The sequence below is a fragment of the Cupressus sempervirens genome, chromosome 3, assembly GCF_028749045.1.
Source record: "Cupressus sempervirens isolate cs-2001-9-10 chromosome 3, ASM2874904v1, whole genome shotgun sequence".
Classification (NCBI taxonomy): Eukaryota; Viridiplantae; Streptophyta; class Pinopsida; order Cupressales; family Cupressaceae; genus Cupressus; species Cupressus sempervirens.
In genome coordinates, this window is record NC_143120.1 from 1,094,451,010 (window position 1) to 1,094,463,593 (window position 12,584).

A 12,584-nucleotide genomic window follows, 5' to 3' on the forward strand; every position below is an offset into this window, starting at 1 on the left:
AACTATAACTCTAATTGTAACCCTAGCCCTAACTCTAACCCTACCCAAATTCTAACCCTAATACTATTTATAACTCTAGATCTAACCCTAGCCCTAACCATAATTCTAATTCTAACCCTAACTCTAAGTTTGAACCCTAACCCTAACCCCAACTCCATCTCTAACTTTAACTCTAACTCTAACTTGAACTCTAACTCTAATTATGACCCTAACTCTAACTCTAACTCTAACTCTAAATCTAACTCTAACACTAACACTAACACTAACTCTAACTCTAACTCTAACTCTAACTCTACTTGTAACCCTAAACCTAATGCTAACCCTAACTCTAATCATAACCCTAACTCTAAACCTAATTCTAACCCTTATCCTAACTACAACCCTAACTTTAACTCTAACTCTAACCCTTATTCTAACTCCAATTCTAACCCTAACCCTAACTATATTTATAACCCTAATTCTAACCCTAACACTAATTCTTACCCTAACCCTTACCCTAATTCTTACCCTTACCCTAACCCTAACCCTAACTATATTTGTAACCCAAATTATAACCCTAACCCTCACCTTAACTCTAACTCTAATTCTAATCCTAACCCTAACCCTAACTCTAACCCTAACCCTAATCCTAACCCTAACTCTAACCTAACAATGGCCCTAACCCTAACTCTAACACTAATTCTAACCCTAACTCTTACTGTAACTCTAATCCTGACCCTAACTCTAGCTCTAATTGTAACCCTAACCCTAATTTTAATCTTAATGTTAGTTCTAACTCTAGTTCTAACCCTAACCCTAAAATAAAAATGAATTAAAGTGATGCAAATAAACACCATATATAGACTTTGAAAATAAAATGTTGAAATATATATATATATATATATATTACAATTACAATTTTATATAGTAACTTTATACAACATATTTATAAATAAATAAATAATTCAATACTAATCTTATCAAAAGTAGAAAAATTTAAAAATATCTTTCCTAGCTTACATATACTATATATATTAGGCCAAAAATTTGTTATAGGTATATATAAGCTAATTAATATTCACATACATGCAATGTATATTTTTTGAAATAAGTATTATAACTTATATTTATTTACTTAATTTAATATTTACATCATTACAACTAATATTAATTTTCAAGAAGTTTGAAACCAAGAATTGTTTTACACTCAAAATAGTTTGAAAAATAAATAAAATAAAATAGTAACAAAAAAATTAAATTAAAGGAAGGACAAAATCTTTGGAATGAGTAGCTTTATTAGAAATATATATATATATATATACAAAATTTAGAAGTAGTGGCTTGTCTGGACAGGAACCATGCTTGAAGAGGATCTGCGACTGAATTTTCAACCAAAAGGGGAGTTGCATCTCGGCAACGCTGGAGAACTGGAGAATGGAGTTCTAACTGCAAAGGTACTAATATAAAGATATTTCAAAGAATCTTGAGGGTTTGCGCTCAAGATTACTGAATATCATGTTTCTTTCAGTTCTTTCATCTTGATGATGGATCACAGAATGTAATTTGAAATGTTGATGTAAAAATTATAACACAATCTAATCATAAAATACAACAAAGAATGATATATCATGTCAACAAATAGTTTTTAATTGTCCAATTTTAATGTTTTTGAAATAAAGAATGGACCCTTGGATCCGGCGAGAGGACTGGTACATGTTCGGAAGGGTAGAAATTCATATATAATTTGGCTGATTCCATCTGCTCGCGCGATGAATTCAAACGTAGATCTGTAATAAATGGGTGTGTTGTACGTATGAAGAAGTTTTAACGGAGTCTGAGCGTGCACACCACCCAAAATTTAATATTATTTCTTCTTTTATGTATGCTATATTTTATCTATTCGTTTTTGCCTAAAAACAATACCCAAATAAAGACACACAATATGGTATTTACAGTTGTTCACCACAATAAACTACATCTAGGTTGTGAAGACCTAAAAATGCCACTGGAAAATAAAAGATCAAATGACTGTTAAACTAGTTGGTATAACTAGAAACTTTCATAAATTTACATATAAAAAAATGTTCTCAACATCAGTAATCCTCATCAGAATAATCAAAACCATTAAAACCATTTGAATTTCGTTCTATTGGTCAGTGCTGTCAATTTATAGGTCATCTGAAATAACAGCTATGAATGAGTCTAACTGAACAAATAAGATAAGAATGAATAGATTGTTATTTTTAAGCTTATCTGAGGACCGAAAAATAGGATGTCCCCAATCAACAAAATATCACCTTATATTGAATGCTTAGTTCGGACTTTGATTTGCGTACTCGTTTAATGAATCCTTTCAGAAACTAGCTATCATATGCATTCAACCATCTACGAGTAATTGTCACTACTGTAGTCAATCTCGTTCGCTTCCCATGGTCCTAACATTTGATTTGACCTATAAGCTTCTTTCATGATAAAGTTTGGTTCAGAAAAAAATTTCCTTTTTCAACAACCTTGGATCTAAAATAAGGTTGACTTGACCTGAAATTGTTCGAATATAGAGTTCAGTAACTAGTTTCAAAGATCGTGGAATTTGGCTCTACACCTGATAATGTAACAAATTTATTTTGTACATATCCTGCAATCGTTCAGTGAATGAAAAAGGCAGTCAAGAAGAAAATGCCTATGACCTATTTTCAGCTACCAGAGATGGTTGCATAAAAGTCATGCTGAGTATGTGTTTCTTTACATTCCTGTGAAAGAGGTGTTATACAGAAATGCTGAGTGTGTGTCGTTACATTCCTGTGGAGATAATTGTGGAGATAATGTGGATGGTGGAGAATTGTTGCAAAATTAGACTATTTAGAAAATTTGGAATAATGTGGATGGTGAAAATTCTTGCAAAATGTAGATGGTGAAGAATTCTAAACTATTTAGAAATTGCAAGACTAGTAAACACAGAAATCTGGAAACTTTTATTTGTTAAGTTTGGAGACAATTTTCTGTATTAACATAGAAGAGAGTAGCAGTAAAGAACTTGCACCTAAAAGAGCTAAAGTTCCATACATGCCTAGTAAAGCAACTGATTGCTGTCAAACCATGGCCAATGTTATTTCAACTGAGATAATATGAAAATATTAAGAAAGTATAATTTTATAATATGTATAAATCTCTATAAACACTGAGAAATTGGGATATACCAATGAACAACCATGCATCAGAAATGGCACATATATTTTAACTTAGATTGAAAATTTCAAGAAAGTGAAACTGGTCTCCAGAATCCAAATAAGAAGCTATTTTTTTTAATTGGCAGGAACTTAACCAGCATAAGCAACTTTTAGCATACAAAGTAAAAAGTAATATGAAATGAAATGTCAGAAAAAGGACACTCAGAGGGAAAAAGCACAGTCAGAGGCCATATTTCTCCAGCCTACTACTGGGATAGGCTTGGAGTAGGTATAGAGCCTAGTACATGGATAGGGTGAGAGTTTTTATCCAGTACAATAATCCTTGCAAGTAAGGATGCCCGCTTAAGAAATCTAATATTTTCTAAGAACATCAAACATTGATCTTCATCATATTCTTCATCATCTTCATAGGGTTGCTGAATCTCCAAGATTTCAAGAGAGGGCGTACTCTGAAGCAAGCAACTTATTATTTCAACCTCTTTGTGGCCAAACTCAAAAATGTCTATGCTAATCTTCTTGAGATTAAGATGTGGAGGGGTAAAGAAAACAGGTATAGCCATCTCCTGCATTGCAATCAATAATTTAAGACTAGTTCTAATAAAGATCAATCATTCGAATTCAACACATATGACATAAAAAGATCGATATTTGATTATTTTCTAGGTAGATTGTGTAGCAGTTCTTCATCAATGTTTTGGATCACACACTATGATCCATCATCATGATGATAAAGAGAACATAATGAAATCCTAAGGTATTTTTCTGATCTAGTTATGCTCTCTTTCTCAGATCCTAATTATGGATCATGGACTGTGATGGAAAAACTTGATAAAAAAACTCCTACAAAATCTATAGAAAAACTGTCAAATATTAACTATGGATTTTGAAAATCTATCTCTTCAACTAAAACTATCAAACTTATACAAATGATCCAGAATTTTTATAGTTTTTGTACATACCTGAACAGATAAGCCCAGCATAGAGAACATCTGAAGATTTGGAAGCCTGTGGAACAGTTCGAATAGAGGAAAATGCATATTTTCTTCCCTTACCAAGGCTATGGTAAGCTTCTGGAGCGATTGAAAAATTCCAAGGATGTCAAGAAACCTTGCTGGAAATATTCTATGGTAAGCAAGTTCAGGTAGGGATTCCAATTGCACTTCCCTCAAAGTATCTCCACCGTACATTTCAAGATAAGTGACTGCATAAGAAAGCTCATAGAAAAGAGCGCCATTCACTCTTAAATCCTCAATCATGAACGCCTTCATAATCTTGAGTTTTGGGCAGTCAACTAACACAGACTGGACTCCATCCCGAGAATCTATATTCAAATGTTCAATGTGGATGAAGAGATCACCGCATGAGTTAGCCCAAAACAATCTGTCATTTCAAGAATCTGCAGAAGGGGACAGAGTTTTAACAAAGAGATTAAGGATTCATCTGTCATTTGAACAATAGAGAGGTAACAACTAATGAGGTGGGTGAATCCCTTAAAACCAGTTGGGAAGCTGGTGGGAATGTAATAACGGAGACGGAGTGTAAGTAGAGACGAAGAACATGAAAAGAGAGAAGAGAGTGGGATTTCTTCTAAATATCTTGCAAAAAATGATGCGCGATCAGAGAGAGTGAGATGCTTGACACTGTGTTCAGATGCGTATTGTACCCATTTACACACATCATCGGGAGAGTAACCCTGCCAGAAGGTGTCTATGTGAAAGCCATCGAGATCTCCAGAGTGCTGAAGCAACAATTTTGAAATTATATCGCTGGAAGTGGTTAAAGGGAAGGTAAATACGGGCATTTGAGTGTAGAGAGCCCTCCACCTCTTGGAAAGAACACAAGATCTGACGGCTTCTTTCAGTGGCAATTTTGATAGTATGAAGGAAATGAGAGGATCAGGAAGTGCGGCAAATGCATCATGACCAGATCTCACACTGCCTGTCATTGACATTGTTGATAACATGAAAGAAAGAACAGATTCGGAAGATGCATTGTGCCAGACATGATCTTATCAGGAGATGCAGAGAATGATGAAATGGAAGACAATAAATAAGAGCAATGAGAAAAGTAAAATAAATAAAACAAGGCATGCACAGTATGACTGTTCAGATTGATTGAGATTAAAATGTACCCAAACGCAACTCAGCCAAATAAAAGAACAAAAGCATGCACCAACTACAGGAATTTCAAAGTAACTTTGGCAAGATTAAAAGCTCACAGTGCCAAACTAACACACAAGAGCATACAACAAAAAGGTTCACAGTGCCAAACTAACACACAAGAGCATACAATAAGACAATGATAAATGAGGAACACATACAGAAGTGATAAATGAGGAACACATACAGAAGATGATGGTCTTGATCTATAGATTCTTGGTGAAATGAATTGAAACTCTAACCGTAATATAAAGTTTCAGGTTCCAATTCCTCTGATATTCTAGAGCCCCGTCTAATTAGAGTCCCATTTAGCTAGATAGTATGGTTGGCCACATTGTTCCATTCACACGGATATATAAAAAGGTGACAAAAAATCAAAAAACTAGTCAATCTCAAAATTTGAGTAATCAAGGACGAAATATCAATGGGTTCTCTCCACCGACCTTTTATTAGGGAGGAAGGGTTTGATTGGCTTTCTTGAAAATGAAAGATTTACTTTTGCAGGAATTGGAAATTTAAACACTTGAATGTTTTTGAAATGTTAGATGAACATTGAATTTTATCGAAATGGCCAGGGAGGTCACCATCCACCTACCTCTAATTACCGTGGAAGGGTTTGATTGGCTTTCTTGAAAATGTAAGATTTACTTTCACAAGAACTGGAAATTTAAACATTTGAATTTTTCAGGATGTTAGATGAACATTGATTTTTTTTGAAATGGGGAGGTCACCTTAAATAAAGTCAAATGGAAAGGTGGCATTTGTCTTTGTTGGGGAAAAATGATTGAAACAAGAGAATTTTAAGAGATGAAATGACTAAGTGATGGAAGGAGGAATGATCTGATTATATTTCCAAAAAATGAAGGATTTACATATGGAAGTCTTAGAAATTTCAATACTGATTGATATTGAAATAGGGAGGTGATCTTATGCAAGTTCAACTAAAATGTGATATTTATCATTACTTAGTTTATGAAGAATGAGGTTTATTTTTACAAATTAAAATCTCTCTCTCTTTCATTTTCATAGTTAAAATAAAATATATATTTATTTTTCTTCTTATTCTACTTCTTTGTAAAATATTAAAATTTGAAGTTTTATTTTATGAAGGGATATGAGAAATATTTCTGAAATAATTAAATTATTTAGATAGACATTGATATTTCTATTAATGAATGTTAAGCCATAACAAAATATTAAAATTATGATTTAATATTTTTAAAATATGTAGTTCTAATATTATAAATAGTTAATGTAATTTAAAATAAATCTTTTAAAATCTTTTAAAGATGAATTGAATAACTGAATAATAATATTTTAGAACTTATTCAATACTAAAAATAACTAGTATTAATTAAATTATTTAGAGTTCAATAAAGTATTAAAAATAAAGATTTAATATTTATAAAGTAAAAATAATTTAAAATTTATAAATAATGAGTATAATCTTAGATAAAATTTAACATAAATAATTAAGAAATTAATTAGCAATTTTGATAGTATGAAGGAATGCACAGTATGCCAAACTAACACACAAGAGAACACAACAAGATAGTGATAAATGAGGAATGCATGCAGAAGATGATGGTCTTGATTTATAGATTCTTGGTGAAATCAATGGAACCTCAACTCTAATATAGAGTTTCACATCACAATCCCTTTAATATTCTAGAGCCCCATCTAATTAAAGACCCATTTAGCCCGATAGTATTGTTGGCCACTTTGTTCCATTCTCGCGGATATGTAAAAAGGTGATTAATTTTTTTTTTAAACTAGTCAATCTCAAATTTTGAGCAATCAATGACCAAATATCAATGAGTTCTCTCCACCGACCTTTTATTACTAAGGAAGGGTTTGGTTGCCTTTCTTGAAAATGTAAGATTTACTTTTGTACGAATTGGAAATTTAAACATCTGAATGCTTTTGAAACATTAGATGAACATTGAATTTTATTAAAATGGAGAGGTCACCCTCCACCGACCTCTTATTACCGTGTAAGGGTTTGATTGGCTTTCTTGGAAATGTAAAATTTACTTTTATAAGAGTTGGAAATTTAAACATTTGAATTTTTCAAGAAGGTTTGATGAGCATTGATTTTTTTTTTGAAATGGGGAGGTCACCTTAAATAAAGTCAAATGGAAAGGTGGCATTTGTCTTTGGTGGGAAAAATGATTGGAACAATAAAATTTAATGAGATAAATGGCTAGGTGATGGAGATTGAGAATAATGGAGGAAGGATCTGATTATATTTCCAAAAAAATGCAGGATTTACTTATGGAGGTTTGAGAAATTTCAATATTGATTTGTATTGAAATAGGGAAGTGATCTTAGGCAACCTCAACTAAAATGCAACATTTATAATATTTATATTATGAGTTTTATTATTATCAGAATCATCAAATCTATGCATTTGACATTATGTTAATTGATTTCCTTATTACTTTACGTTCATGCATGGTAGTAGATTAGATAACCTAAAGCAATAATCCAAGTGAGAAAAGTTTTACTAGTTCCTGATTCACTCCCCTCCCTCTAAAATTCGAGGTGTTTGGATAAATGCAACATAATTTCTAACTGTCCAATCATTGTTGTGATGAGTTATTTTTTTTCAAGTTGGAAATTCTTCATATCATTTCTATTATTTTTCACATTTGAGGTTTGGCTCTAATAGCATGTTGAGTAACATGGATCGTTTTTTGCAAATGTACTAACATGACCATTGTAATTGACGTCTTCCAGATGCATATTTGAAGACTCGTGAATATGAGCCCCCCCAACCCCCGCGCCCTCTCTCTCTCTCTCTCTATATATATATATAAGAATATTGTGTTTAAGAAAATGTAAGAGTATATTAAGAAAAAATACTTTTTTTTAATTATAATTTGTTTTATTAAAGAAATATTTTGACAAATATTCTTAATCAATGAGATCACAAACTTAGAACCTCGCAATCAAATCTCTCTATCTGAATTTGTACATGTCTTTCTCGACATAAATTTGTATGTACATGTTTGCAGCAATCATGTAAGTATACCATCTTCAAAAAATGAGTAGTTAAAAAATATATGTAAAAAGAAGGATAGCTTAAACATCACACAATAAACTTTTTATTTTATGACTTGTGATGTTTAAAAATGGTCGTCAAATGGGCGAGACAGGGTACCCAATACCATGGCGAGTAGTGGGAAACACAACGAAGAGCAAGCTGCAAATGACAGCAATACCAACTGGAACAACATCCAACAACTCGGCTGTTTCCTCTGGAGGCGAAGGATACAAACAACTCACCACCTTATCATCCAGAAGTGCAAAAGCAAAGAACACCAAAGCAGAGAGCACCGCATGGATGAAATCAAGGAAACGAAGCCGATATTTACCGTCTTCTTCCTCCGCTCAATCATCACGGTTGCTCACATACTCAAACGTCCATAGCCCTTTGGGAGTGGCAACGCCATAGTGTATCTTTCCATCAGAGCCCCTAAAGCTGTCGGTGAAACAGGCAAGGAAGCAAGAGATGCCACAGAGAAAAACCAGACATTCCGTCATGAAACGGCTGATCATATCACATTGGCCATCATTGGAGAAAATGGGGACGAGAACTTGAAAGGCCAGTAGAGTTCCTGTTGGAAGGAGGTTTGCAAGATGTCCAGTGCTTGCAAATGTCTGCTTCAGAAGCTTCTCAATCACGCTCTTCCTCCCCTCTTCCGGAATCCCCTGTTCCAGAAGACCCATTTTCTCTGCCCCCAATTCATGGCTTTCCATTATCTTCTCTCAATGATTTGATCTCCTTGGATAAAATTTATCTAAATCGATCCTTAACACCCTCTAAGAATGAAATGGGATCCAAATGTGATTGCAAAACCACCAAAGATTAGACCTTTGATAAGATCCAGGAAAACCCCACTTCACTTCTCTGCGTCCAATTGGGTTTCCATATCTTCTCTTGATGAATTGGTCTCTGCAACTCGATCCTTACATAAAATTAGCCTGAAACAACCATTCACACCGTCTGGATTGTAGAAACACGATAAAATTAGTGACACACACTCCTCCACGCCTATAAATTGAAATGGGCTCCAACTATGATTCAAGAAACACCATAAAATTTAGATCTTTGATTCTCCAAATGTGATTGCAGAAACACCATAAAAAATACGGTCTTTGATCCTCCAACTGCTATCGGAAAAATACAAAAAATTGGATCTTTGATAAGACCCAACTAAACTAGCTTCGCTTAATTTCAATACTGATTGATATTGAAATAGGGAGGTGATCTTATGCAAGTTCAACTAAAATGTGATATTTATCATTACTTAGTTTATGAAGAATGAGATTTATTTTTACAAATTAAAATCTCTCTCTTTCATTTATTTTTCTTCTTATTCTACTTTTTTGTAAAATATTAAAATTTGAAGTTTTATTTTATGAAGGGATATAAGAAATATTTCTGAAATAATTAAATTATTTAGATAGACATTGATATTTCTATTAATGAATGTTAAGCCATAACAAAATATTAAAATTATGATTTAATATTTTTAAAATATGTAGTTCTAATATTATAAATAGTTAATGTAATTTAAAATAAATCTTTTAAAATCTTTTAAAGATAAATTGAATAACTGAATAATAATATTTTAGAACTTATTCAATACTAAAAATAACTAGTATTAATTAAATTATTTAGAGTTCAATAAAGTATTAAAAATAAAGATTTAATATTTATAAAGTAAAAATAATTGAAAATTTATAAATAATGAGTATAATCTTAGATAAAATTTAAAATAAATAATTAAGAAATTAATTAGCAATTTTGATAGTATGAAGGAATGCACAGTATGCCAAACTAACACACAAGAGAACACAACAAGATAGTGATAAATGAGGAACACATACAGAAGATGATGGTCTTGATTTATAGATTCTTGGTGAAATCAATGGAACCTCAACTCTAATATAGAGTTTCACATCGCAATCCCTTTAATATTCTAGAGCCCCATCTAATTAAAGACCCATTTAGCCCAATAGTATTGTTGGCCACTTTGTTCCATTCTCGCGGATATGTAAAAAGGTGATTAATTTTTTTAAAAAACTAGTCAATCTCAAATTTTGAGCAATCAAGGATCAAATATCAATGAGTTCTCTCCACCGACCTTTTATTACTAAGGAAGGGTTTGGTTTCCTTTCCTGAAAATGTAAGATTTACTTTTCTAGGAATTGGAAATTTAAACATCTGAATGTTTTTGAAACATTAGATGAACAATGAATTTAATTAAAATGGAGAGGTCACCCTCCACGGCCTCTTATTACCATGTAAGGGTTTGATTGGATTTCTTGAAAATGTAAAATTTACTTTTATAAGAGTTGGAAATTTAAACATTTAAATTTTTTAGGAAGGTTTGATGAACATTGATTTTTTTTTGAAATGGGGAGGTCACCTTAAATAAAGTCAAATGGAAAGGTGGCATTTGTCTTTGTTGGGAAAGATGATTGGAACAATAAAATTTAATGAGATAAATGGCTAAGTGATGGAGATTGAGAATAATGGAGGAAGGATCTGATTATATTTCCAAAAAAATGCAGGATTTACCTATGGAGGTCTGAGAAATTTCAATATTGATTTGTATTGAAATAGGGAAGTGATCTTAGGCAAGCTCAACTAAAATGGGGCATTTATCATTACTTAGTTTATGAAGAATGAGGTTTATTTTTATTTTGTTTTAAATTATAATATTTATATTATGAGTTTTATTATTATTAGAATCATCAAATCTATGCATTTGACATTATGTTAATTGATTACCAACATTATGCCCACCCCTTGTGGAATCCAAGAAAAATAATTGTTATGTTTTTTTTTCAAATATAAAAATTATTATGATTTCTTTTAACATCAATTATTATGATTTTTTTTAAAGAAAACACAATAATGTATATGTACTAAATGATTGTGACACATATCAAATAAATCAATTAATCAAATACATGTATACTAGTTTATCTTTATCATTTTCTAAAAATAACAAATTAAAATCTCTTTCTCTTTCATTTTCATGTTTAAAATAATTTATTTTATTCTTCTTCTACTTCTTTGCAAAATATTAAATTTTGAAGTTTTATTTTATGAAGGGATATGAGAAATATTTATGAAATAATTAGATTAATTACATAAACATTGATATTTCTATTAATGAATGTTAAGACTTATAAAATATTAAAAATATGATTTAATATTTTTAATATGTAAATTTCATATTATAAATGGTTAATATAATTTAAAATAAATATTTTAAAATATTTTAAAGATAAATTTTATAATTGAATAATAATATTTTTGAACTAGGCAAGAGCCTACAACACAATGGTGAATTGTGAGCCTCTTACCCAAGAGATCTTGGGTTTGAATCTACTCGACTACTTTAAAAAAAAAAAAATTAATCTTCGGCCTCTTACCAATCAACAAAAGAAAATAAAAATGAACTTATTTAATACTAAAAATAACTAGTGTTAACAATAATTGATATTTATGAAATAATCCAATTATTGAGAGGGATGTTTTTTTTAATGGTTTATTTAGAGGGATGTTATAAATTTTATTGATGAATATTTAAATTTAATAAAATATTAAAAATAAAGATTTAATATTTTAAAAGTAAAATAATTATAAAATTATAAATAATGAGCTTAGATAAAATTTAAAATAAATAATTAATGAATGAATTGGTAAATTTTTGTGGCTTGGGGAGAACTTTTAATAAATATATTTATGTGTTGGTGAATTACTTAAATGTTCTAGAGTTGTATTTTTTTACTTAATAAATATGCATATACATACATAAAATTTAAAAGTTATTTTATCTTATTTATATTGCTTTGAAGAAACTATAATGACTATATTATCCATCTAAATTAAATTAAAAAATAGAAATTAACTTTAAAAATATTAATAATAGAAATAGAACTTAATCTGTTTAAACTCCAATTAGGTCATTTCAATGATGGCAAGCTTGTGTCTTATAAGACCTAATGTATTTGTTGGTTGGGATAAAAAATACTTCACATTAAAAAGTTTACGTAGGTCTATATGAAAAAAAATTCTAATAAAAAGTGATTATTTTGAAAATCATTTCCTCATATCTTTCTTACTAAACACTAAAATAGAAGATTTTATCCTAAGATAATTTTATTTTTTTTTGTTGATGAAAGACCTTATCCTTACATATAAAAAATTGTTGATGCATAAATGGAATCTTATAAC

At 30.7% G+C, this 12,584-nt stretch overlaps 1 protein-coding gene and 1 pseudogene across 1 annotated transcript; both read right to left on the reverse strand.

Annotated features, from left to right (window-relative positions):
• Positions 1–3,412: 3,412 nt before the first annotated feature.
• On the reverse strand, positions 3,413–5,118 carry LOC149570592 (F-box/LRR-repeat protein At3g26922-like). The gene is made up of 3 exons (XM_089817220.1): positions 4,665–5,118; positions 4,127–4,488; positions 3,413–3,730 (listed from the first exon to the last, which is right to left on the reverse strand). Exons 1-3 carry the CDS (start codon positions 5,116–5,118, stop codon positions 3,413–3,415), a joined length of 1,134 nt encoding a protein of 377 aa, XP_089673346.1.
• Positions 5,119–8,406: 3,288 nt separating this feature from the next.
• On the reverse strand, positions 8,407–9,557 carry LOC149570593 (protein DMP4 pseudogene; annotated as a pseudogene).
• Between the last annotated feature and the right edge of the window lie 3,027 nt (positions 9,558–12,584).

What these genes read in the sequence shown, in the direction of transcription:
- LOC149570592 (XM_089817220.1), bottom strand. Translation starts at nt 5,118, where the DNA reads ATGTCAATGACAGGCAGTGTGAGATCTGGTCATGATGCATTTGCCGCA. An exon ending in TCCCACCAGCTTCCCAACTG is followed by an intron (nt 4,489 to 4,664) that starts GTTTTAAGGGAT and finishes ATTTGAATATAG; the next exon opens with ATTCTCGGGATGGAGTCCAG. An exon ending in TGCTGGGCTTATCTGTTCAG is followed by an intron (nt 3,731 to 4,126) that starts GTATGTACAAAA and finishes ATTGCAATGCAG; the next exon opens with GAGATGGCTATACCTGTTTT.